The following is a 27,728-nucleotide window of genomic DNA, read 5'->3' on the forward strand; positions in this document are numbered from 1 at the left end:
GTTTTATCATTTGTCCATGTTGAAATTGCAAAGAAAAAATGAATTGTTATGAGGACATCACAGATAAGTAATGGAAGTATATAATACCCAGACAGGTGTATGAGGTAATCACACTAGTGACCAGATAGCTGTCCTATATTTAGTCATAATGAAACAAATGAGGAAAATTGCTTTTAATAAAAAAAAAACAAAAACAAAGTTGAGTTTTTGGAAAGCCTCAGGGCAGGTCACCATAGAAATCTTCATGGGGTTATCATGATAGCAAGTGTCATAAGGCATCACATACCATATCAGGAGTCATAAGTGTCACCATAAACAGTCTCATTAGAGTTTACCATAGAAAGTCTCATTTGGGGAGGTGGGGGTCAAAATAGAGTCCCATTAAGGAAGGAGGGGGAGCCAACGTAGAAAGTCTCATGGGGGATGGAGGGGACACCATATATAGTCTCATGGGGGATGGAGGGGACACCATATATAGTCTCATGGGGGATAGAGGGGAGGGGACACCATATATAGTCTCATGGGGGATGGAGGGGACACCATATATAGTCTCATGGGGGATGGAGGGGACACCATATATAGTCTCATGGGGGGATAGAGGGGACAACATATATTGTCTCATGGGGGATATAGGGGTCACCATATATAGTCTCATGGGGGATATAGGGGTCACCATATATAGTCTCGTGGGGGATAGAGGGGTCACCATATATAGTCTCATGGGGGATATAGGGGTCACCATATATAGTGTCATGGGGGATGGAGGGGTCACCATATATAGTCTCATGGGGACAGAGGGGTCACCATATATAGTCACATGAGGGATAGAGGGGTCACCAAATATAGTCACATGAGGGATAGAGGGGTCACCAAATATATAGTTTCATGGGGGATAGAGGGGTCACCATATATAGTCTTATGGAGGATGGAGGGGTCACCATAGAAAGCTTTAGGAAGAGACAGTGGTCACCATAGAAAGTCTCAGGAACTTCACTACACCAAGTTCTATTCAGTGCCACCATAGAAGTCTTACAGGGAATATTAATCTTTACAAAATCACAGTATGATGTCATTCAAGTATTGTCATCTGGAATGGCTCTACATTTACTGAACAAATATATGGTATAAAATTCTGTAACCATTTTAGATGTATCTTCTTGGGTCAGAACATGTATTAATGTCACTTCTGTGATTGTCTTTGTTCCTATAGATACATTGATATATCCTCTCCATATTATATTGCCAGAAAAAAATCCTCATAAAATCATGCTTTTGGTGTTGTAACAGTCAAACATACACAAAATATCATCTTTTTACTGACGGATCATTAGGTCTAATTCTGCTGTCACATTGATTTCAAAATTAGTCATAAACAATGTAGACACATACACACTTTATATAGTAGTTTGACCCAACACAAAACTATACAGAAAGCTTGTTTTGAAATTGAACAGAGTTTCTGAATTGCTATAAACCCAACAATAAGCCCATGTCTGGTAGCAAGCCCATCCTTATTTTTTGGCTGTTTTGATGAATTGATAATGAATGCCTTATTAATGTCCTGTTATAAGCCAATTTCTTCACTCTGAGTCACAAGTAAGTAGCTGATTGCCTTGGCTTGAAATCCTGTAATAATCCAACTCCCTCACTCCAAATACAAGTAATAAGTTGACCTTCTGTGCTTATTGTCCAGCAATAAGCCAACTTTCTGAATTTAAATCAGGGGTAGTAAGTAAACCTATTGTCCTTTTGTCAACTCCCTCGCTCCAAGTCATGTGTATTAAGCTGATGAAATTGGCTTATTGGCATGTAATAAGCATACTCCCTCACTACGATACTGGGGTAATAAGCTGGTCTCCTAGCATTGTTGCCATAAGCCCACCCCATCATTTTGAGCAAGGGAAAATAAGTTGACCATCAGGGCTTATCACCGGATAATAGAGTATATATGATACCTGAAGTCTTACACATACACAAATAGAATAATATTCTGTTCAACAAATTCTAGCTCACAATGAAATTATGATTATATTCAATTGACAACTTCCTGACATTGCAAATTTATGCTCGGGTCAAATTGTCACTAACCATTACTTAACAGTGATACAGATATGAAATACTTGTGGAGATTATTTTTTTTGAAACAATTTGACTACTTTTAAAATAGACCCTACATAATCTTCTGTTATCACATAAATAAGGCCTACATTGATGTTTAGAAAGTAAGTCCCTATAGAAAATTCATGTTATACGAAACCTACCTGCTAGAGTGTAACTAAGACATCCACTTGTGTGTGTAAGGTGAGGATATATTTATGGTGAGAGCTACTTAGAGGGGATGAGAGAGGGTGTCAATTAAGTGGCATTATTAGAGAAAGCTAGTGTTTCCAAAACAAAAATTATTACAAGAAATAACATTAAAACAAAAATATAACAATAAAAACAATGCCTCCATTGTGTACAATCATTCCCATCTCTGAATCTTTCATACAACTGACACTTTATTACAAATGTTAAAATATATATAATATTTATCACTATCAAAATAAAATGAATATTCCTACTGATAAATGATGCCCTCTACAGTTTGTTTTTTACAGTGGACATGTATGTATCCATTTGACTTTTTTTCCTGTCAAATTTCGTTAAGATTGAATAATTACAATACACTGGCGTATTGAACTCTTTCCTGGTTTATGTCCAGAAATCTTTGGAATGACAGAGATGCTAATCTAGTTCTGATTCTACCACTACAGAACCTACTCTACTAATGAGACAGCTAATGAAATGTGGGGCTCCTTAGTTTGTAAAATTTAGTGCAACAACGGTTAATTTAAATAAAGTGATGTATACCAGGAATATATAGGTAAATATGTGGTAAAATTGCAGGTAAATTTGTAGGTAAACTGACTGAAAATGTTACCATGTAAATAGAGAAATTTGTCCTCAATACTCCAGGGGTTTTGATCACTTTCATTTGCTGCGCCCTGGAACATGTCATTTGATTGGTTCTAGGAGAGAAAAAAACAATCACATGCTGGTAAGCTCCTTTCGAAGATTACAAAGGAATGGCACCCAACTTCACAGCCACTACAACATTCTGTTAAGTGACCGCAAGAAAACTAGTCTTTTCACCTTTTCCTCAAGGTGTCATGAATAGAACCTTCAATTTTGCCAGGACATGTTCCAGGTGTGCAGAAAGCAGAAGTGATCGTAACCTCTGGAGTATGGAATATCTTTAATCCCATTGCAAGTCTCACTACAGTAAAGTACCTACAAAAAGCATGTGTTATGCCTCTCGAAATCAAAAACATGATGGGGGAATTTTTTTGTTGGTATTTTTTTCAATATCTCTTAATTCTGTGAAAATTGTGGACTTTTGAACAGTATACCTGAATTCTACGAAACTTTTAACTAAAACGAGTTCATAGAAAAATGAAAGTTAAAGTAACCTCTTTTGAAAGTATATTACAACTTATATTCATGGATAATATAGAAAATTATTGTCATCACTACCTTTATACTTATGAATGCTACATCTTTTGAGACAGAAAAAAAAAATCGAAGTGTACTCCACTAGATACTACATACCTACTGCTCCTATAAAAAAAATGACATCACATTTAAGAAAGAATTCAAAAATCAATCCCGACTTAAAATTGTGCATAAATCAAGACGGGACTTCCAACAAATGAATCATTGAAAACAAAACGGGAATAACTATCATGATAAAGAATTAAATAAGAAATGGAGGTGTAAACCTTTCAGATTTCAAGAAAACAGTTGTAAAGTTTTCACACAATGAATTAAACTGTGTGAGCAAGATTTTACTATGAGTTTTCCAGCGAGGCATAAAACCCCTATAAAATAATTTAATCTAGAAAAATAAACACCACAACATTATGGCAGCAGAGATCAGCCCTTTTACACCCTGAGGAGAAATCAAGTAATTCTGTAGGGATTGAAGTTCCAAAACATAACTTGCCGAAATGAGGATTTGAGTCATGAAAATGGTATGATTTACAAATTCATCATTTTGAATCAGTTCAACATTTGTTGGTACTGTGTAGATGCGGACTGTAAATTTATCATAAAAATAAAACAAATTCCCAGCCTGCCTTTGAATACAATACTTGAGGTTTTATGGAACTAATTAATAAATAGAGTATATTAAACTATCTTATCTTTTGCAGTTGATACTTCTAAATCATCATCTACTATGTCAAACATTGGAAACTGTCCTGATGATGTCACATCCATGCCATCCTCTCCTTCATCATCATCCATTTCAACGGAGCCATCAGAGGCTGAAGTAATTGTTGTCACGACACCACTCTCTGCACCAAAGTCTTCATCATCAGTATCCAAGGTAAACATTACTGTCTTATCAGAATTCTTAAAATGAGCCCCAAATTCTGCCCCCTTGATTCGTATAGCTGGCGAGTGTTCTGTGCCCATGCAGAGGTCCATTTCGCGATACTCTGGCAAACATTCATCAGAAACTTTCAAGTCAAAAACAGGCTGAACACTGCTTGCTTTTTGTACACCGTCCGTCAATGAAGCCTCCTTTTCAGACTCTGAAGAGGCTGAGTCTCCCTTCTGGATGTCAGTAACGACAAACTCATCCATGATGGGTTCCATTGTCGACTCAGGCTTTGCCTTCTGTCTGTCCTCCCCTTCCTGGTCTAAACAGTACTGTAGGCCTGCACAGTAATGCAGCATCATCATCATCATGGCCTCTACTTTCTCATCCGACTTAGCGATACGCTTGTGTATGCTATCTCTATGGGCTGGATCTGACACTTCCTGATCTAACCTCAGTAATTCTGTTTTATTCTCAGACTCTTTGTCAATCTCCTTCTGTAATTTCATAACCTGTTGAAAGAAATTTTTACTTTTGCATTAAAATGCCAAGGCAAACAGAGATTAACACATCTGTCAACAGAGATTAACACATCTGTCAATAGAGATTAACACATCTGTCAACAGAGATTAACATATCTGTCAACAGAGATTAACACATCTGTCAACAGAAAACAAGTACCATCAGTAAATTCCTGAAATTCCTGTCACTGAAGCAAACTACAGAAGTAAGAATATAGGTGTCAGATACAAATATCAGGTACCAACGCATCAGATCTGATGTTTAGCGTTTTAAAAATTTCTTTCATTCATGAAACAAGAGGCCCAGAGGGCATGTATCGTTCATCTGGATATTTAAGTCAATAATGCAAAACATTACATTTCCTTTAGAAGGAATATGTTTCCTATGATGAGCCTCAACCCCCAGATACAGCTTCAAATTCCCTAGGGGTGGGGACAGCGATCATTTGTTAATGATGGCCAGCAATGCTATTAAGTTATGGGATGTGATCTCAATGGCTTCAAAGCTATAATCTATCTTGGGGTTGGACAAGACTTCAGGACAAATTATCAGTTATGGTTGTGTTTATCTCCTGATGTTCAACAATGCTATAGTTTTTCAATGGGGATCACAATTGTTTCAAAGAACCAAAGATCCAAATAAATTGTTGATGGTGCAAAGCAACGATGAGAAAATTAGCTAAATTTGCTTGGGGGGTTAGGTTTTCCCTGTTGGGCCCCATCCACCATTTTTTACAAAACTTTTTTCCTTTCACCAAAACATGCTTCAGAGCATATATGGACAATATCCTGCAATTCCTGAGGAACAAGTTAGAATTTAAAGAAATTCATGGATTTTTCCCTATTGGGCCCCGCCCCTCTGGCCCCAAGGGGCCAAGACCCGTGCTATATATTAAACTAATTTCCCTTCAGCAGAGCATGCTTCACACCAAATTTGGACAATATCCGGCAATTCTGGAAGAAAAAGAGAGATTTTAAAGAATTGGTAGTTTTTCCCTTTTCAACCTTACCCCTTTAGCCTCAAAGGGCCAAGACACACCATTTATACAAAACTGATTTACCTTCACCCAAGCATAAAATTGTTTCACCTTTCCCGAAGGATGCTTTGGACAAAACTTGAATAAAATCCACTCAGTCTTTCATGAATAGTTGCAATATAAAGTAAAAGTTGACAGACGATGGACGCCAGACATTGAACAACAGACACCACGGTATCCCTATAGCTGTCTTGGCCACTCGGACCAGGTGAGCTAAAAACTGAAGCAACAGTCTCATCTCCCATGATCGATACTCTGGAAGTATACCTGCATCAAGTCACAGATATACCAAACACTAAAATACCCACTAGCTGATAATATCTATACTAAAATCATATTCAAATGCAAGTAACTGCCAAAGCATTGTATGGTCCCTCAGCCCAAGCTGCTGGCAAGAAAATCCAAACAAACATTCATATTGGTCTTATAACAGAGGTTCATATCTTGATGTAGATCCTGTGTTTTTCTCTGTTGATGACTTTGAGTACAGTTGTATTGTCTTTGAACAAACTTAATTAATAAGCTATGGTATATTGTTTCTCATGAGCTATAATTAGTTAATCAGCCTAGTATATGTACGTATGCAGGATTAAAGGGATCAGTTGAATGGTTTTCAAGTTGAAGCAAGGAAAAGCTTGTGACGGAGCATTTGGTATTAGAAACTGCTGAGTCCATGGTAACCAAAACTAATATCAAAATTGAAATTTTGCACAAAGCAAACACCACAGCATGGGTACAAGCTAGCCTGACATGTGTACAAAGTTTTGTAGAGATCAGATAAATAATTTTTAAATTGTAGGCTGAAAAATATTTATCAAATAGAAAGACAGGTTTAGCACAACGTAATATACCTCACAAATCCATTTTGCTGGGAATGAAAACATGTTCTAAAATGCTTTTCCATACTGAAAGGATTTGAAAAGAAATCTGACCTTACCACTCATATTCATTTCATAAATATTATTGGGATCATTTAGACAATGTACACAAAATGGATTTTCAGGATCTAGTAATTAAATAAAATGTTTCAGGAACTAGTAATTAAAGAAAGAATGTTAAAATGTGTAAAAATGAGAAAACCAAACCCACACTACAATATGTAACTAACTACAATATAAAATATCTGTGCTTGTGAACATGCAACAAACAGGTGTGGAACAATCTCCAAACTTCCACCTCCAGGCCACACAGATGTTAGTATACTGTACCTTGTGTAGATTGTATATTGTAATCATAATGTTAGTAACAACTTATTATTTAATTGGTTATATAATGAATATATAAGCATGTACCAGTGAACTTTTTCCATTCACATTGTACATATTTCACAGACAATGTTATAGACAGATTTCTACTTTAGAAGCAGCTCTTTATCACTATGGTAACAGGCTTGAAATTACCATGTTGTCAAGTTTTTCTTTCCTTTCCTCCAATGAGAGTTCAGCAAATAGTTCCTTTCCCATTTCCTTCGCAGCCATAACAACCATTTCATCTAGGTTGTTATGACCTTTGACCTTTTTCATTTTGGCCATACGGTCTTGTAGTTCTGCAGCCATTTCACCATCAGATTCATCCGAGCTATCAAATAATTCCTTTTCCTGTCACATAAAAAAGTACTTAACATTATAAGGAAGTTATTTTTAAACTAGGTCTTTGGCAATACTGTTCAATCCACATTTGTGAGAATATTTTTGGGACAGCTGTTACAGTAAAAGTTATGTATGATGTTGAGATACCATACTGACTTTACTTGTGTCCTTGATAGTAAAAATATTGAAAAAATCTTCAGATCATCTCCTTTTGTTATCATTTAGCTATATGAACAGTGTCTTGTAATATATCATTAATACATTATGCTGATATGAAACACAATAATGAAAAGACAGTGTCATTAACCTGTCATCATCATTTGTCTATTTAACTTGTCATCATCATTTGTCTATCTAGATTCTGAAATCAAACCTTTGGTACAGGTATATATACTGAACTCATTTTCGTGCAGATCAATGACAGATAGCTATTGTTGATTATAGCTTTATGTGGACAGTGCTGTGATGTGTAACCACAAGACCAGTCTAACGACCCATAAGCAAAAGATGTCTTTTTTTTCTAAATTGTCCTGATGAAGCCTTGACCGGAGGTCAAAACTAGTAAAACTAGTCGACAATAAAATCTAACTACTCACTAACCGGCGAATGACCCCTTAACCTTCTTATATAAGATATCTTTTTATCACAATTTACAGAAACTGCATAAAATATATTTCATTTTTTAAAGTCTTTTTTCTAAGGTTTATAGAAACTTCAGAGCATATCCTATAATTTAAACCCTTTAGAATATACCCTTTACACTTTCCAAAGTCTTTATCTCAAAATATACAGGTCAAAATATACACTCCACTTTGAAGTCTTTTATCAAATTCAGAGATTTAGGTAGTGAAAATAGATATTAATATTATGATTATATTTATGAAAAAACTCTAAACATCATTCAATGCCAAATCATTCATATACATGAAACACAAATTTAGTAGAAGAAAATGGTAACTAAATACTGACATCCCATTCCGATCATTATAAACATGTTTACTATCAGTACACAATTGACAATATCACTCTCCTTTCCATTTGTTATAAACTTGGTTACTGTAAAGAAATTATGAGTGATCTACCTTGAGTTTGAGTATGTAAAAAGATTTCTTACTGTAAAGAGCTTATGAGTTATGTCCCTTTGACTTTGTTATTGATATGTTTTAATGATAAAAAGGTTATGAGTTATGTCCCCTTGACTTTGTTTTAGACATATATTACTGGATTCCTAATTTCATGTTTTTTGATCAACTACATTTAGGGGAAGATCAAGTGAGTAACACACATCTTGGTGTGAGAATGAGTAGCATGCAGTGTGCATGTTAAAATATTACTGTACAATGAATAAAAAGTAATTAAAATTACCATAATATATATAGTACCATGACAGTGGTTTGGTTTAGTGTGTGATGGCAACTATTTTGTGGTATGTGTTAATTGTGTATATATTTAATGAAGGATATATAGACACTCATGTCCATTATGCATGCTCTCTCAGATCCAAACCCAGACCAGTGAATCAGTGCAAGATTACACCATTATCCCACAAATCATTTTTGTGAACTTCACAAAATAATCAAAATCAAAATTTGTGAAAAACACACATCTGTCAAAAAACAAAAAAAAAAAATTGATGCATTAATTGTGATCTACCAAAATATCAACAGAAACTCTAATGTCATGCTTGTACATTCAGGTAAGTATGATAATTATAGTAACAATGTTAGTCTGAAACTTAAGAGGCACCATTAACAGCAGTCACAGACCATTTATTCATCAAATCATACAAATTATACACTTTTAAGAAATGTGAATACCAGATTGAGAAAAAAAAAGGTAATGCACAACAGTGGTAGTGCCATGGTTTGTGAGGTGTCAAAAGGGATGGGCATGTTTGTCTTGATGAGAAAAGACACAAACAGGCAATTAAGTGCTGTAAATTCTTCTTACAGAACATATCTGGTGACAGTTGTAATAACCTTTACAATGGGATACAATGTCAGTACATATATTGGGGTATCGAAGTTGGATCTTATAGAACATATCAGACAATAGTTCTAATAATCTTTACAATTGATACAATGTTAGTATATATATCTGGGTATAAAATTCACAACTTTTCACAGCCTCTAAAATCGTAATTCAACGTTTACATTTAGTACTTTGGTAGTTGCTGTGGAGAGAAAGTAATATCCCTTAAAGAATGAAGGTTTTGGTTTGGATAAAAAGACTTCAGATTCTTTTTAATATTTTCATGTCCTTTTTTAGAAGCATATTCTCCTTTTTTTCCAGCATCCATTGTTCATTCTACAAGGATTTTATCTTGGTTTTTTGGTATACCAAACTTTACTTATATAACAACATATCAGATTATACCAACCACTCTTGTCGAGTGCTGGTGACCTAGATGTAGTTTTGTAAGGGGGTCATCTCAAAATCATTTTATCACAGGTGAAGAATCTAGCGCTCAAGTGAACACATAGCATCAGTAAGCACACGTGTACCTTGAAGATCATGTCGGAGTTCGACAGGCTGCTTGTGAGAGACTGTATAGATGTGGTGGATCGGGTGTGAGGAAGGGAAGGTAAGCCATCTGTAAGCCAGGACTCTGAGGAGGTCTGTTTCTCCACCTCTGCCCCTCCATCTTTGTCTGGGGCCGGGGCAGAGTTTCGTCGCCGCAAAAACTGAGGACTTAACTGTGGGGACAGGTTGGGGGAGGATTGGGGAACAGCAAGTCGTTCGGGGGAGGGAGATTTCTGCACAGCAGCAACTGCAAAATAGTTGAACATAATTACCACAGAATCACACTGGCTTGTGTCTAAAACCAGGAAAAAATTACATAAATATGTTTATTAAATAAAAAATTGATGAATTGTCACAAGGAACTTACTGCAGTGCTACCCTAAATGTAATGATTCATCAATTAAGTTGATAATGCTATGATGACCCACACTGGTTATTTATAGTCAGTGTTAAACCAGTAAGAGCAATGTCAGTTTATATACAACTCACTGTATTATATATCAGGACCTTGTTCGTTACAGTCTAAATGGACATTTTGTCTGTGAAAACAATACTCATTTGTTACTGGAGTATGAAAACCTATACAAATCAAACATCTTATTTGGAAAAATATTGCCATAAAGATGGCAGGAATATTTCAAACATCACTTCTTTTTGTATGTATAGTTATTTTTCCTTTATTACAAAATTGAATTCCTAAGCCTCCACATTCCTCGTACTCTCCACATTTATACACATGTTATATAGGCAGTCATCAGTGATATTACCTCCAGTAACCAATAGATCAGTTATTCATGATACATAATTTTACATCCTCCTGTTTACATTTGGGGTAGCAAAGCTGTAAATACACTTTTAAATGCAATTAATATTGATTTATTTGTCTATTTTATAATGAACGAAGCTATCTTACAATAACAAGAGGCCCATGGGCCTTAACCGTCATCTGACATTAGATACAAGATATTTGACCCCTGTGACCTTTAAAGAGGGTCAAGGTCATTCATTTGAACAAACTTGGTAGAGCTCCATGCCAGTATGCTCTGTGCCAAGTATTAGCCCCCTAGACCTTCTAGTATTTGAGAAGAAGTTGTTTGAATGAAAAGTTTACGCACGGTGGACGGTGCACGGCGCACGGCGGACGACGACGGACGAAGCACGATGGCTATAGGTCATCTGACCCAAAGACCCCTTTGGGTCAGATGACCTAAAAATATCCTCGCCAAATAACACCTTTATTTATCAATTTCAGACATCCAGATTTATATTGTAACATTTAAAATATTGAGAATTCATTCAAATTACTTACTGACATATTCAGTGCTATTGTAAGAAAACAGTCACCTTATGCATAACCAACCATTACCAGCATCTGTCTATCAATAGTTATCTTCTGTCTAATTATTGATAGTTATCTCTGCTCAAACAACCATTAACAGCTTCTGTCTAACTATCAACAGTTATCTCTGCCCAACCAATTAATATTAGTATTAATATTTAGAAAAGAAAAGTGTTGAAAACAGTCTTATGAGTCTGATTAGAAATGACAATGTTTTCTGTGAACTTAACCTTTAACCTCATAGTGAACTTTAGTCAGAATGGTACAGCTCTCTCTTGTAACACTTACCCTGCTTTCTCTCCAGACTGCTGTCCTTGCGGAATTTACTCAACAATCCTCCAGTCTTCTGAGCAGCTCCTTCTTTGGTCTTCTTGCGCTCCGCCTCGGTCCGAGTGATGGGAGCTTTCCACGATTGTGTGGGATGCTCACGTACTTTTGGTCCTTGCCTTTAGAGCAAAATTATTTGAAACAGTAGTCAGTTCATGTCAGTATATTAAATAGGAACATGTACTTCGAATGACAACTTTATCATTCAAAATCAACATAAAAGTATTAAACAATTTCCTATATATTTCCCTTTAACTGTCATTCTTTCTTCCTTTAAGAACCTAACAATCTGAACAAGGTCTCACATATAGACAAGCCACAGTACTTGACAATTTAATTTCATAATTGAAATTAAACCAGTGAGTTTGCTTAATCAAATTTTGAGTACACAAGTACACCTAACTGAATAATGACTAAAAATGTGTCAGCTCACTGAACATTCAGAAACTCACAAAACATGCTGGATCATTCATTACTGATTGACTTATGAAGTGTACTGTTCTGGTTGCCAAAGAAACTGTATTAGCTACAAAACACTGGATGTTTTAAAAAAAAGTACCAGAAAATTTGACGTTAAAATTACATTAAAGATATAAGCTTGTATAACACTGAATACAAGAGTTACAAAACACCTGTCTGTAATTTTTACAAATGAAGTGAAGTATAAAGCCAACAAGATTGTTAATTAATGAATGACATAAAAAGTGTACAAGCTCACTGAGCATGGCAAGAATTCAGGATAATATCTAATGCTAGTTAAATACTGAACTACAAACTACACAATAATTTCTACACATTGAATGACTTACAAAGTACACAGAGTCTGTGCCTGACATTTCTCTGTACATTTCTTATGACATATCATTGAACAGGTGTAACACTGGAATGCTTCTTTCAACCAAATCTGTAAAAAAGTTCAATATTCTAATCATACATCAACAATATATTCAAACATTTCAGATCCTGGTCTACAAACAACTCTAAACAACATCTGAAGGTAAAAAAACTGTGAAAACATGTAACTTCATGATGCTTTCCCAAGAGCGGAATTATTCTAATTTGGGCTGGAAGTCACTATAACAAGGTTTTAAATTGTGACAGTGTAACAATGTTTTACTCAATTAATGGTGAGTGTAATAGGTTTTACTATATTTGATAGCGGTATTGCAAAGTTTTACTTGATAAATGATAGAATGAAATGATTTTGCTTGACAAACGTCAATAACATACTGTTATTGTACGGTCTAGTCTTACCTTCCTTCCACAAAAATCACAATAAGTTGCAGTATTAAAATTGGTCCCAGTAAAATCATGTCTACCCTCTTCAATCCTATTGGCAAAAAAAAACAAGAGGCCAAAGGGCCTTAACAGTCATCTGACTATAAAACATATACCCTAAACAATGACAAAATAGCGACAGCTGTAGTAGTGGGAACAATAAGTAAATGAGTGAGAGAGAGTTCACATTATACAAGCAGCAAAGGCAAAAATTTAAAAAAAAAAAGAAAAAAAAACAGACTTCTTCATTTCACTTTCTCAACATTCCAACAAAATTTCAGCTCAGTGAAACTGAAGAAGAAATTTATTCTGAAATGTGTTTTTCAAGATGATGGTTATGGAGGCCATATTGAATTTCGAACCAAATAGGAAACAACAATTGGTCAGGACCATCTCAAGATCATTTCAAGCAAGTTTCTGCTGAATTTGACTGTATGTGTCCACCACAATATTTGGTAAAATGCAATCTTGTCACAGAAGTGCCATTTAAGTACCAAAACTCCTTTTCTTGAACTTTTTTTCAACACCGCCAGACATGAGAAAATCTGTATTCATATGTCCAACTAACATACACTTCAATAACATTTCAAGAAAACTCATAAATAAAACATAATACATGATATAATATGTGCAATAAAACAATATCAACACACTTATGTGGAATTATAGTACAATGAAATCCAACACAGTATAATATTCTCCGTTTCTTACACAGCCAAACAACTGACATATTGCATACCGATTTTATTCATTTTTATGAAATATTGGTGTTTTTTACCAATTTTTTTTCTTCTAAATTACATTTTGTTTTATTTTTACAAAATATTAATTCATTTTTTCAAAATATAATTTCATTTTATCGAAATGATATTTCGTTTTATCGAAAATTGTTTCATTTCATTAGCTCACCTGGCCTAAAAACTTAAGTGAGCTTTAGGGATATCACAGCGTCCATTTGTCTGTCACCGACTCACTTTCCTACATATTGAAGCTAGTCATGAACGACTGAGTTCCTAGAGGATGCTAACATTATTGTTATTACTCAGTTCTCCAATTTATACCTACTTTTTGATACAGTTTATATCACTCTCTTTAGTGTTGACCGGTGGTAGATCTGGAGGTGGAGATTCTGTATGGACCTCCCGCTTCATTTTGGTCATCTTTTTCCGGTCCTCATCACTCATCTTGACAGGTTTGTGCCAAAACGCAAGAGTTATGTCCCCATTACAGAGGGATGGCTCAAAACCTTTGTGACTTGCCAGATTAGAAAATTTAGCACGACTGAAAAAATAATATCATAGTCACTTTCTTTAAACCATTTCTGGAAATCAAGTTTTAATAAATTTAAATCTTAATTGAAAAAACAAATTCATTCAAAATCAATTAAACTGTATTATCCAGTATTAAGTATTGACTGGATAGAAATGATTTCGATCACTGTACTCATAAAAAACTGTTGTGAGTAGCAGTATACAAACCTTGCCCCAGCCCTGGGGTCTGTGTGTACCAGGGGAATGGTATGCTGTGTATCTCCCTGTGTGGTCATCAAACAGTCCAGACATATATCAGGTACAGACAGACTCACCTATAACATAAATACAACCACAATAAACATAGAATTTTATAAATGTTTAAATATAAATAAAAATCCATTTCTCACTCCTTGTCTAGTTTACATTTTAAAATCTCTATTAAGGTACATATATTGTAAAATTCTGCTAATTTTCCTTCAAAATCACATTTGTGTAAAATTTCAAAGAGAACACAAGTTGACAACACATATTTTCCCAATCGTGTGCAAATGCATGTCAATACACTGATAATGGTAAAATCCGTCCATATATATATACACAGACCTACTGTGCTGAAACCACAGATCAAAACATGGCACATTTTCCACCTGTTTTTATAAACACCAGGGTAAATAACATTACCTTTCTAATATTTTAAAATTACTCATCCACTTACATGTCCCAGTAAAATCTCCTTGCCTGGTTTAATAACTCTGACGTGTTTGTCAAGCTTGGGAGGAATTTTACACCAGACACACACGTTGAGGTAGCAAGCATCCTTATCCACATGTAACATAAACTTCTCATCCCATTTGGGGTTCTGAAAGGTAAAACATATTTGAATATTTCAAACAGGTAGTTAAACATTATACAGTGATACTACCTTCTACTTAATTGTCTCGATCAAGAAACTATGAAACATAATCTATATAGGTTACGTTAGTTCAGAGACATTTAACTCCTAAAAACTTATAATGAAGATGCTATATACACACCCTGACACAAAATGTACCATATAACTTAATCACAGCATACCTGCCTAGAGGAGATCTCCTCTGTCTTGTGCTGGTCACATGACTGGTCATCCTGGTCCTGGACATCCTCTCCATCACTACCTCCATCTTCATCAAGGTCATCCTGAACCTTGTCAACAGACATAACAACCATCAGTAATTGTGTATGTTATTGATCCAACCATACTCTTCATCATCTGTGACCTTTATCTATAACTTGTCGTAATGAAATATTTAGACAGATAATTTCAATGTACTAACTGTAAAATTATGAAAAATAGTACGTGATATTTGAACATCATCAAGAAATATATATCAATATTCTATCATTACAAGTTATCATCTTTAAAATAGTTCAAACATGTATGTGAGCAACAGTGCAGGAATTGCACAATGTCTTTGATACTTACCGTTATAAGAGCAGTGTCGCTGTGGGCCCGCTGTCGTACAGACTTCAGGTTGACCTCTTTCCGTGGGGAGGAGGATGCAGACTGAGTTTGAGTGAAACCCTTCATGGCTTTTGCAGTTGTGTCCACTGCTGAAGAAGATAAAGAAACGCTACCTTTGCCACCATCTGTTTGACCTTTCACCTTCCTCTGTAACAATGCTTTCCCTGTATTAACAAAAGACATGACCCCTTGTTTCTGCGACATTTTCTCTGTAGTGTCCTTGAACCCTATCTGACCTTGTTTTTCTGTAACATCCTTGACCCCTGGTTGTACTTTTTTGTCCTCATAATCTGACATTTTGAAACTGATGTGCACAAAGTCCTCCTTCTGATCACATGACTTTTCTTGTCCACCTAAGTCACTGTCTACATCCTAAAACAAGGGAAGACAATCAGGGATTGTTCACAAATGAAATTGTGATGCAAACTTGTTACTACAGATATTGGTCAACTGAAAAACTTACTTTATAAAGATGTCACTTTAGAAACCAACCACCATATAGAGGATTAGATACTTCCACAATGTGTTTTAAGTTGTTTGTTACTTTAGAAATGTTTTCAAATTAAAATGGCATCCAGATGACTAAATTTTCAGAAACAATAACAAATCTATCTTCTGCTGATCACAAATTTGTAAGGTCTAATTTTGAACTTCTGTAGGGTGGAGACCCAGCAAGAGGGAGTATTTTATTTATCTCCAAATTAATAAGAACTAAGCTTTTTCAAAATTTTCCTCCTGGAAACTTTCGACTTTATTTCAAACAATAATCTATTTTAGCTTTCTGTACATGGTAGTATATAATGTACTCCATCAAAGATCATTATTTTTCAGATATCACACTATTTAATATTCGATTCATTATAAGGATTCCAATTCTAATGTGTAAGAGCACTTAACACATATAGCAAACCTCGCAGACTTCAAGTCCACCAGCAGTGTCTACCACCTGTACAAATGACAAAATCAGATTCCAAATTTGAGGTCAGCAGCTTGGTAACGCCACTGTTCCTTTTGATACACTGACAGATAAATACCAATGATAGAAAGCTCTCCTCTGTTTGTGGCATGTCCTGGGATTGCTGGCTTTTAGACTTGGGTCTCTCTATGCGGACAGTAAATCTATAGTAACATAAAAATACAAAAGTATGGCATACAGTCCATGTAACAATAGAACATATGTACAAATAAAAGATTTTCAGAATTGGGTCATTCAACCTGATACAGGTGCTGTATTTTGTTTGTAATGAGGTAGAATTCAAGACTGCTTAGCTAATAATCTTTAGATTGTTCCCTAACTAAGATGTTTCCAGGGAATTTACAGCCTGGATGAAAGGAACTTATTAATATCATAAATAATCAAAACAATTTCTAAACACTAATTATAAATATTCATTCACTGAAGTTTGTACCAATTAAACTATGGGGCATGGATTGATAAGATGAATCTGAGATTTCTAAGCTGAACAAATTGGATCCTTCATTCAATACCATACCTGTCTCCAGCATTTTTAAACAGCTTTTTGGCCTGCTTGGATGATGTAACTCTTGAAGTTCCCACACTGACTAGTATATCTCCCTACAAAACAGTCAATAGAGAAAATCATCCCACACTGACTAGAATATCTCACTACAAAACAGTCAATAGAGACATCCCACACTGACTAGTATATCTCTCTACAAAACAGTCAATAGAGACATCCCACACTGACTAGTACATCTCTCTACAAAACAGTCAATAGAGACATCCCACACTGACTAGTATATCTCTCTACAAAACAGTCTATAGAGAAAATCATCCCACACTGACTAGTATATCTCCCTACAAAACAGTCTATAGAGAAAATCATTCCACTGACTAGTATATCTCTCTACAAAACAGTCTATAGAGAAAATCATCCCACACTGACTAGTATATCTCCCTACAAAACAGTCTATAGAGAAAATCATCCCACACTGACTAGTATATCTCCCTACAAAACAGTCTATAGAGAAAATCATCCCACACTGACTAGTATATCTCCCTACAAAACAGTCAATAGAGACATCCCATACTGACTAGTATATCTCTCTACAAAACAGTCTATAGAGAAAATCATCCCACACTGACTAGTACATCTCTCTACAAAACAGTCAATAGAGACATCCCACACTGACTAGTACATCTCTCTACAAAACAGTCTATAGAGACTAGTATATCTCCCTACAAAACAGTCAATAGAGAAAATCATCCCACACTGACTAGTATATCTCTCTACAAAACAGTCAATAGAGAAAATCATCCCACACTGACTAGTATATCTCCTCTACAAAACAGTCAATAGAGAAAATCATCCCACACTGACTAGTATATCTCCCTACAAAACAGTCAATAGAGAAAATCATCCCACACTGACTAGTATATCTCCCTACAAAACAGTCAATAGAGAAAATCATCCCACACTGACTAGTATATCTCACTACAAAACAGTCAATAGAGAAAATCATCCCACACTGACTAGTATATCTCCCTACAAAACAGTCAATAGAGAAAATCATCCCACACTGACTAGTATATCTCCCTACAAAACAGTCTATAGAGAAAATCATCCCACACTGACTAGTATATCTCACTACAAAACAGTCTATAGAGAAAATCATCCCACACTGACTAGTATATCTCCCTACAAAACAGTCAATAGAGAAAATCATCCCACACTGACTAGTATATCTCACTACAAAACAGTCAATAGAGAAAATCATCCCACACTGACTAGTATATCTCCCTACAAAACAGTCTATAGAGAAAATCATCCCACACTGACTAGTATATCTCTCTACAAAACAGTCAATAGAGAAAATCATCCCACACTGACTAGTATATCTCTCTACAAAACAGTCTATAGAGAAAATCATCCCACACTGACTAGAATATCTCCCTACAAAACAGTCAATTGATAAAATCATCCCACACTGACTAGTATATCTCTCTACAAAACAGTCTATAGAGAAAATCATCCCACACTGACTAGTATATCTCCCTACAAAACAGTCAATAGAGAAAATCATCCCACACTGACTAGTATATCTCTCTACAAAACAGTCAATAGAGACATCCCACACTGACTAGTATATCTCTCTACAAAACAGTCAATAGAGAAAATCATCCCACACTGACTAGTATATCTCACTACAAAACAGTCAATAGAGAAAATCATCCCACACTGACTAGTATATCTCACTACAAAACAGTCTATAGAGAAAATCATCCCACACTGACTAGTATATCTCTCTACAAAACAGTCAATAGAGACATCCCACACTGACTAGTATATCTCCCTACAAAACAGTCAATAGAGAAAATCATCCCACACTGACTAGTATATCTCACTACAAAACAGTCTATAGAGAAAATCATCCCACACTGACTAGTATATCTCACTACAAAACAGTCAATAGAGAAAATCATCCCACACTGACTAGTATATCTCCCTACAAAACAGTCAATAGAGACATCCCACACTGACTAGTATATCTCCCTACAAAACAGTCTATAGAGAAAATCATCCCACACTGACTAGTATATCTCTCTACAAAACAGTCAATAGATAAAATCATCCCACACTTACTAGTATATCTCCCTACAAAACAGTCTATAGAGAAAATCATCCCACACTGACTAGTATATCTCTCTACAAAACAGTCAATAGAGACATCCCACACTGACTAGTATATCTCTCTACAAAACAGTCAATAGAGACATCCCACACTGACTAGTATATCTCTCTACAAAACAGTCAATAGAGACATCCCACACTGACTAGTATATCTCCCTACAAAACAGTCTATAGAGAAAATCATCCCACACTGACTAGTATATCTCTCTACAAAACAGTCAATAGAGACATCCCACACTGACTAGTATATCTCCCTACAAAACAGTCTATAGAGACATCCCACACTGACTAGTATATCTCTCTACAAAACAGTCAATAGAGACATCCCACACTGACTAGTATATCTCTCTACAAAACAGTCAATAGAGACATCCCACACTGACTAGTATATCTCCCTACAAAACAGTCAATAGAGACATCCCACACTGACTAGTATATCTCTCTACAAAACAGTCAATAGAGACATCCCACACTGACTAGTATATCTCTCTACAAAACAGTCAATAGATAAAATCATCCCACAACCAACCAAGAATTTAACAACATAATTGTAATGCTAAAGCTGGGACTAAGTTTTTAAAAGTTTCATTCATTCATACACTCAAACTGTAAATACATGTACTGAGATTTGTACATCTTCTATCAGAATTCCTTTCTTTAGATAACACTAAGACAATTAATCAGATCTTACCCCTGTTATATGTCCAGTTGTTAAATGAAAGATTAATTGTAAGAATGTCACTTTGTAACCTTTCCTGTTTCCATACCTTTCTGATATCTGTCATGGCTGCTGGTGACTTTGGCACAACACTGTCTATTACCACTACATCCTCATACTTCTCCAGCAGGAAGTCCTGTCAACATAGTCTCATCATCATGTAATCTTACTGCAGTAGAACTTTTACTGGGACTTTTAATGTTTCTATAGCTACAACTGTTATTTAAAAAGGGAACATGTACAAATTTCAATAAAATATTTGCATTATTATTCAATTTCTTCCACAGCAGAACAAACATAACAACAACATGAATCCATCAGACATCACCAAAATATCTTTACATGGTGGATAACACCAATCTTACTGGATTTATTCCCACACAGAGCTTTGTTTATATATTTACCCCATTTCTTTCATATAACAGGTGTTGATTAAGGTAATGATGAAATGACTTCAGAAATCCTTTATCTTAATGCTGACTAAACACTTCAGGTAAAATAACAGTATGAGAAAAAAAGTTCACATCAGAGTAAGTAAGATTGGATATGAAAAGTTGAATTCATACACAAGAAATTTTGAAGAATTGTACATTTAGAATATTCCTATTGAGTTTCATTACCTCCTTCATATTTAGTCCTATTGATGCTGCAGGCATTGTGACAATCTCAATGTCTAGAACATCCCATACTTTCTTCTTTAAGTCTACTAATTCCGTCCACTCCATGTTATCTAAAAAACAGAAAGCCATCTTACATCCTTTGTTATCAATCTACTACAGTGATACTGTAAAAACCCGTGTAATGAGTTACTTTTTGGGGCTGAAAATGGTAAAAAAAAACTTCTACTTCCACTCAAAACTTCTGTCAAAATTGATCTCCGGGAGCCAAGAAATTGATCTCAGAATGTTCAGTTGACATGTCAGACCAACGATATAAAGTCCAAAAAGTATTCTCTCAAAATTCTTTTCATCTCATTCACTTACTTTTACTAACTTTCTGTTTAATCACAGCCTAATGTTTGAGCATCTTCTTGTTTGTTTCGTTTCCTGTACATCAGACAAGTCTCGTTGTAATTAACTTACCTATCAAATTATCCCTTATTTGTCTTACGTACAAAAGCACTTGCCTTCACACAAGTCCTATTTTTGGTTTTAAAAAATTTGGCTTATTCACTTGTTACTATCATCACTTCTAAAATCTTAGACTTTGTTGGGCTACCTTTTCGTATTTTAATGCTGTGACTTTAAATGTCATTCATGTGTTTGTCAAACTCAAAAACTTTTCATTCAGTCTAAGCTTGATCTTTGATCATTCAAGAAGTATCCTTGTAAACTATGACTCAGTTCACCGATAAGACATTAAAAGCAGGTCAATTTCATTAATCAATCATTTTTTAAATTCATCCCAGTATGGTAAGGGCCAAATATTATAACTTTTCTTTTGTTAATAAGAAATTGTAGAAAGATTTTAATAAGCCCCTGTGACCTTTAAATGAGTCAAGGTTATTCAATGAAATAAGCTCTAAAGAATGTTTCTGGCCGAGCATCTTTTAGATATCACATGGTTTGATTTTCCTTCAAGAAACTGAGCTAGAAACAGATAAGAATTTCTTTTCAAATTTAGTGGTTGTAAATCATGGACATATGTTAGGATTTTTTGGACAGTGGTGTCAAATTGTGACAGCTTGGAATCAGAGATCAGTAAACAACTTTATCAACATATTATTTACACAATGAGGTGGTCAAGGTGTCTTGTCTTTTTCAGCTTGACTAAAAAGTTATTTAGCACTTATCTTGATATTGAGATCGTCCAAGATAAATTATACATTTATGAGCATCCCATGCTTTTGACAATTACAAACATGATTTTTACAATAATTTAAAACTAGTGCAAAGACCCAAAGGATGGCAAACACAAACATTTTGATACATGACTGTGATTATGAGTATCATACCTATAGACAGTGTACAGTACAGCTGACAATTAGCAGGCACCTCTGTGATGGACAGTCGGCTACACTCTACAATGGTCACCTGTAGCTGACCTTCACCTATTCTGTTACCATGGATTCTCAATTCCCTGGCAACTTTAAATTCTTCTGGGCGGTCGAAAAAGGGTCGAAATCTCATCTTATAATTAGGTAATATATGTTTCTTTCTTAATGACCTTTTTATCTGCAAATATAACATAAATATTCACATAACTTACTGAGAGTTATGATAAATTCTGAATCAATTTTTCGTAAATGTACACGTCCTAAGTGTACACATAAGATACTGGACCTTACAACAATCCAACTGACAGGAGTCATTGATAACAGTTATAAGCCTAAACCCTCGTTTTTCGGGTGGTAAGTACAGGAATCCACAATATTTCATGTCTCAGAATATTTCTAAATTTATCATGCGAGAAGAATGGGCAACATTTGATATTTTGTCTGTGACTATATCATAAACTGGGTGAAGAAACTTTGAGCTGTTAAATAGGATTTTCTCCTTTTTTTGTCTAAGCATAATGATATTTTTCACTCTTTTTTCTAAAAACCAGTAAACCTGAATGACGACAGAAGAGATCTGAAGTTAATTCTCCAAATAACTTGTCTATACTGACCTGAGTGATGACAAGTGAGGTGATTTGAGGAAGAGCTTTTCCACCATACCTTGAATCTATGCTGAAGGCAATCTGTGGCTCCTTTCAAAGACAAATTTCAATTCATAGATTCTGAAGCTCAAACATGCTAATTTAACACTATATTCAAACTTCAAATAAACAAGACTAGAAAATATATATATGTACATAACCAATGTAAATAGTAACTTGTGTAAATGTTTAAATGTTATGCAGCGACAGGGGCCTTTTTTTAATGTTTTAAGAATGAACAGAGGGTCTTTTTTCAAAGATAATTGTACTAGAAACAAGTAAATGCAAACTTTATGGTGTTAAGACTTCCATCATTCTGAACATATATTAATGGCTGCCATTTTCTTTACTTAGAAATAGACAGATCTTATCACCGTACCAACACAATCTTTACCTCGTAAAATGAGAAGGACCAGTGAGTATAGGGCTGACGTGACAACTGAAGTCTGCCTATACCTTTAAGACTAGTAATGGTCACACACAGATAAGCCCACTTTCCAAACACAAGGTCAATATCTACCGCTAGCTGGAACCCTCCACTGTAATCTATGTCCATGGCCAGATCTAATACCTGGGTAAGAGATATACAGTTGAATAAATACTGTTACCATTAATTCAGGTACAAGTCTATAAGTCTGGTACAGAATTATGTAAGAACAAAATAAAGATTCAAACAGAAGACTCTGTTCTTGATATTTCAACATGCTTGCATAACTTATTATTGTTCACGATTAACATATCAAAAATATTTGCAGCTGCAGTAAGATTTGTTTAGATAATTAAGGTTGTTATGATTTACATTCAAGCATTAACAATTGAATTAGTATATGGAATATAGAAATGTTAATATAGATTTCATCTTTTTGCAACTCTGAAATTTAAAATGACGATCTTACTGACCTCCAGTTGATCTTCTTGTTCTATCTGAGCTTTCTGTACAGCAACAGACTTAAGCACAGGGAAGGAACTGCCCATATTGAAGTCCCTCACCTATTGAATGACAGGATACAGAAATTCATACAAACACACTTAGTGATCAGAACTATATTATACTGAAGAAAATGTCACCCAGAATTTCCAATTTAAAACAGACATATAAAGTGAAATATCAAATAAACTCGCTTCATGAATTGACAAGGAAACCTAAAGCTAAATTCAAAACACATGCAATTAGATAAAATGTTATTGAATATGATATCAGATCACCTTTTTCTCTTGCCATTAACAATGTCTGTGAAGTATGAATAGAATATTTGAAACCAAGGTAGCAATGTTTTTACCAAGGACTACCATTTACATTTACAATTTGTATAAGCTACATCTATTCTTGAAACATCTAAATTGAGACCAATTCAGCTTCCTGTTGATGATGTTACATACCGATATCTGATCAATCAACTTGCCAGTTGTAGTCTGCAACATTTCCTCAAACTCTACATTCATCTTCTTTACGGCCCATCTAATTTGGGATCACAGAGTAATTATGTCACTAAGGTATAGGTTTCAACTTTTGCAGCATCAAAATAATGAAAACTTACACTATTGTTGTATCAAAATAATGAAAACTTTACACTACTGTTGTATCAAAATAATGAAAACTTTACACTATTGTTGTCACTATTGTTGTATCAAAATAATGAAAACTTCACACTGTTGTTGTATCAAAATAATGAAAACTTTACACTATTGTTGTATCAAAATAATGAAAACTTTACACTATTGTTGTATCAAAATAATGAAAACTTTACACTATTGTTGTATCAAAATAATGAAAACTTACACTATTGTTGTATCAAAATAATGAAAACTTTACACTATTGTTGTATCAAAATAATGAAAACTTTACACTATTGTTGTATCAAAATAATGAAAACTTATATTGTTGTATCAAAATAATGAAAACTTACACTATTGTTGTATCAAAATAATGAAAACTTACACTATTGTTGTATCAAAATAATGAAAACTTACACTATTGTTGTATTAAAATAATGAAAACTATTGTTGTATTAAAATAATGAAAACTTTACACTGTTGGTGAACTGAAATAATGAAAATTTCACACCATTGTTGAATTAAAATTATTAATATTTCACAATATTGGTTTATTTTTGTTTGTCAAAATATTTTCTTCATGTTGGTTATGTCAACAGAATAAAAGTTCTTGAAACACAACCAGTAGTATTTTCTTTTGTTTGTCAAAAATATTTTCTTTGTGTTGGTTTTGTCAACAGAATAAAAGTTCTTGAAACACAACCAGTAGTATTTTCTTTTGTTTGTCAAAAATATTTCTTTGTGTTGGTTATGTCAACAGAATAAAAGTTCTTGAAACACAACCAGTAGTATTTTCTTTTGTTTGTCAAAAATATTTCTTTGTGTTGTGTTGTGTTTTTGTCAACAGAATAAAAGTTCTTGAAACACAACCAGTAGTATTTTCTTTTGTTTGTCAAAAATATTTTCTTTGTGTTGGTTATGTCAACAGAATAAAAGTTCTTGAAACACAACCAGTAGTATTTTCTTTCGTTTGTTAAAAATATTTTCTTCATGTTGGTTATGTCAACAGAATAAAAGTTCTTGAAACACAACCAGTAGGAAATCGGAGTGTGACGTTTTGATGACTACAGTTGATACCTTCATCAGATAAATGACCAGTGTGAAGGTTACTATCACTGACATACTGACATACATAGTGTACACTATTTGGAAACTTTATACAATATTGAAGAACATAGGTATACAATTACCAAACTATGATAACCTTTGACCTTCCATTTTCTATAATATTGTGTGGTTTACTTACTGTCTGATTCGTTTGGAGTCTTTCAGTTCTTTGAACAAAAACTGAAAAAGCAGGTTCAGATAAATACAATCTTCCTTTTTACCAAGCTGACCAGGGTCTTTCAACAACTGCAAAAGTTCCTGAAAGATAAATATATACAAATGATTTTGTGAAAAAGATAAAATAACATGTCTTGATCAGACATTTCCCACATAAACAAGTGATTTTGTGGAAGCAGGACTCAACCTTGAAAGCGATTAAATGTAACAAAAATTGTTAAAATTTCATTTTGAACTTCCATAAAAACAAGAGTATCAGTGAAACTGATGAATACTCCCTGGAAAGGATTTTATTGGACACAAAGTTTTGACAAAGGGAAATAATTCTGTTATCATGCGGTACCTGGCACTGAGTTTTGTATAGTGTACATCCTATTAGTGTGACCAAATGTATCCACCAAGTTTCATTACCCTAGTTTAAATGAAGTCAAAGCTATGCTACGAACATAACATTTTAAAAAAGATGACCAACTCTGTAACTAAGGGGTTGCAGGCCCTGAATTCAATGCACTGCATCATCAAATTTTGGTGTCCTAACCTAAATGAAAAAAGTTATGCTCTGGACATCAAAGGTTTAACAAAGGGCAGTAATTCTGTAGTTAAATGGTTGCGGGCCCTGAATTTGGAACAAGTTTTATGATCCTCACTCCACTGTGGGCTAAGTTATGCTACAGACAAAGTGGCTAACTATATGCTCACCCTGAAATTTTCAGGTAGCATAGAAATGTACAAAATAAACCTTGTCAACCTGTTATCATAACCCTATCTTTTATACATAAAACTGTCATAACCATCTCTTTTACGATAACAAGATCTGTTGAACATTAAGCTGTCATAACCAGATCTTTTATATATTAACCTGTCATAATCAGATCCAGTATACATTAACCAGTCATGACCACATTATTATAAATTAACCTGTCATAACCAGACCTTGTGTACATTAACCTGTCATAACCACATGATGATATATTAACCTGTCATAACCACATTATTATATATTAACCGGTCATAACCACATTTTTGCATATTAACCTGTCATATCTAGATCTTTTATACATTAACCTGTCATTAACATACCTTTTGTACATTAACCTGTCATAACCACATTTCTTTGACATTAACTTGATATAGCAAATCTTTTATACATTAACCTCTCGTTACCAGATCTTTTGTGCATTAACCTGTCATAACCAGATCTAGTATACATTAACCAGTCATGACCACATTATTATATATTAACCTGTCATAACCAGATCTTGTGTACATTAACCTGTCATAACAACATTATTATACATTAGCCTGTCATAACCAAATCTTCCATATATTATCCTGTCATAACCAGATTTTTATACATTTATATGTAATACACATACTTTTTTTTTTTTTTTTTTTTACATTAACCTGTCATAATCTGGCATTTTATACGAACCTCTGACACAAAAAATTTCATATATCAAGTTATCACAGACATACCTTTTATACATTAACCTGATATAAATAGCAAGTGATACATTACCTTGTCATAGTACAGCTAGACCTTTTATACATTATAACATGTCATAACTAAATCTTTCATACAATAACCTGCTATAACTAGATTTTTTCAATCACTGTGTAATCAAGTGGCTTCTAATGAATGGGTTAATAAGGTTTAAGCATTTCAGTACATTAAAATACATTACATTGTAAGTGACTAGAAAAAATTGAATGTTTGATACATTAAATTGGACGTTTGATAAATTAAGTAAAAGAAAACAATGCATACTTTTTTCATCCTTTCTGATGTATTCATTAATATTTGTATTTTGACATTTACAACAACTCAAGTGGAAAATAAAAAAGATTTTTTTTTCACTCAGATACATTTAAATATATTTGTGTTTTGGGTACATGTAATGATTCAAGCAGTGTACCTTTGGTAATTTGTAGGGAGCAAACTGTGGAACATGTGGAATATTTGCCTGAGGCATCAAACGCAGCTGGCTTTTATAGATCAGGTATAGGGAGAGCAATGTCAGACCCACCCCCAACAGGAATGAGCACACTGCAATAGTGACGAACATAGTGTCAATGCAATAATGCCGCCTTGTCTAATGCATTACATGCTTGTCATCTTGTGTAAACACCACGAGATTCGTGTTCCAT

The 27,728-nt window shown here is 34.4% G+C and overlaps 1 protein-coding gene across 1 annotated transcript; it reads right to left on the reverse strand.

The window, feature by feature from the left end:
• Positions 1-4,170: 4,170 nt before the first annotated feature.
• LOC132553898 (PDZ domain-containing protein 8-like) lies at positions 4,171-27,646 on the reverse strand. Its single transcript, XM_060218188.1, has 22 exons — positions 27,497-27,646; positions 25,543-25,661; positions 24,123-24,201; positions 23,643-23,732; positions 23,137-23,313; positions 22,713-22,793; positions 22,057-22,276; positions 20,723-20,832; positions 20,152-20,238; positions 17,225-17,307; positions 16,766-16,850; positions 15,693-16,103; positions 15,305-15,412; positions 14,946-15,089; positions 14,456-14,562; positions 14,043-14,258; positions 12,954-13,029; positions 12,509-12,603; positions 11,661-11,818; positions 10,015-10,280; positions 7,322-7,519; positions 4,171-4,875 (listed from the first exon to the last, which is right to left on the reverse strand). The coding sequence occupies exons 1-22, from the start codon at positions 27,644-27,646 to the stop codon at positions 4,171-4,173; spliced, it is 3,765 nt and encodes a 1,254-aa protein (XP_060074171.1).
• Positions 27,647-27,728: the final 82 nt, after the last annotated feature.

This window comes from Ylistrum balloti, unplaced genomic scaffold (assembly GCF_031769215.1).
Source record: "Ylistrum balloti isolate Yb309-2 unplaced genomic scaffold, AGI_CSIRO_Ybal_v1 Utg370366, whole genome shotgun sequence".
Taxonomy (NCBI): Eukaryota; Metazoa; Mollusca; class Bivalvia; order Pectinida; family Pectinidae; genus Ylistrum; species Ylistrum balloti.

Excerpts from the sequence above, each read along its gene's own strand:
- LOC132553898 (XM_060218188.1), bottom strand. The coding sequence starts at position 27,646 with ATGTTCGTCACTATTGCAGTGTGCTCATTCCTGTTGGGGGTGGGTCTG. Across the intron at positions 20,239-20,722 it reads TAGGACTAAATATGAAGGAG|GACTTCCTGCTGGAGAAGTA; the intron begins GTAATGAAACTC and ends CTATGTTGACAG. Across the intron at positions 14,563-14,945 it reads AGGAGATTTTACTGGGACAT|GTGAGTCTGTCTGTACCTGA; the intron begins GTAAGTGGATGA and ends TTTATGTTATAG.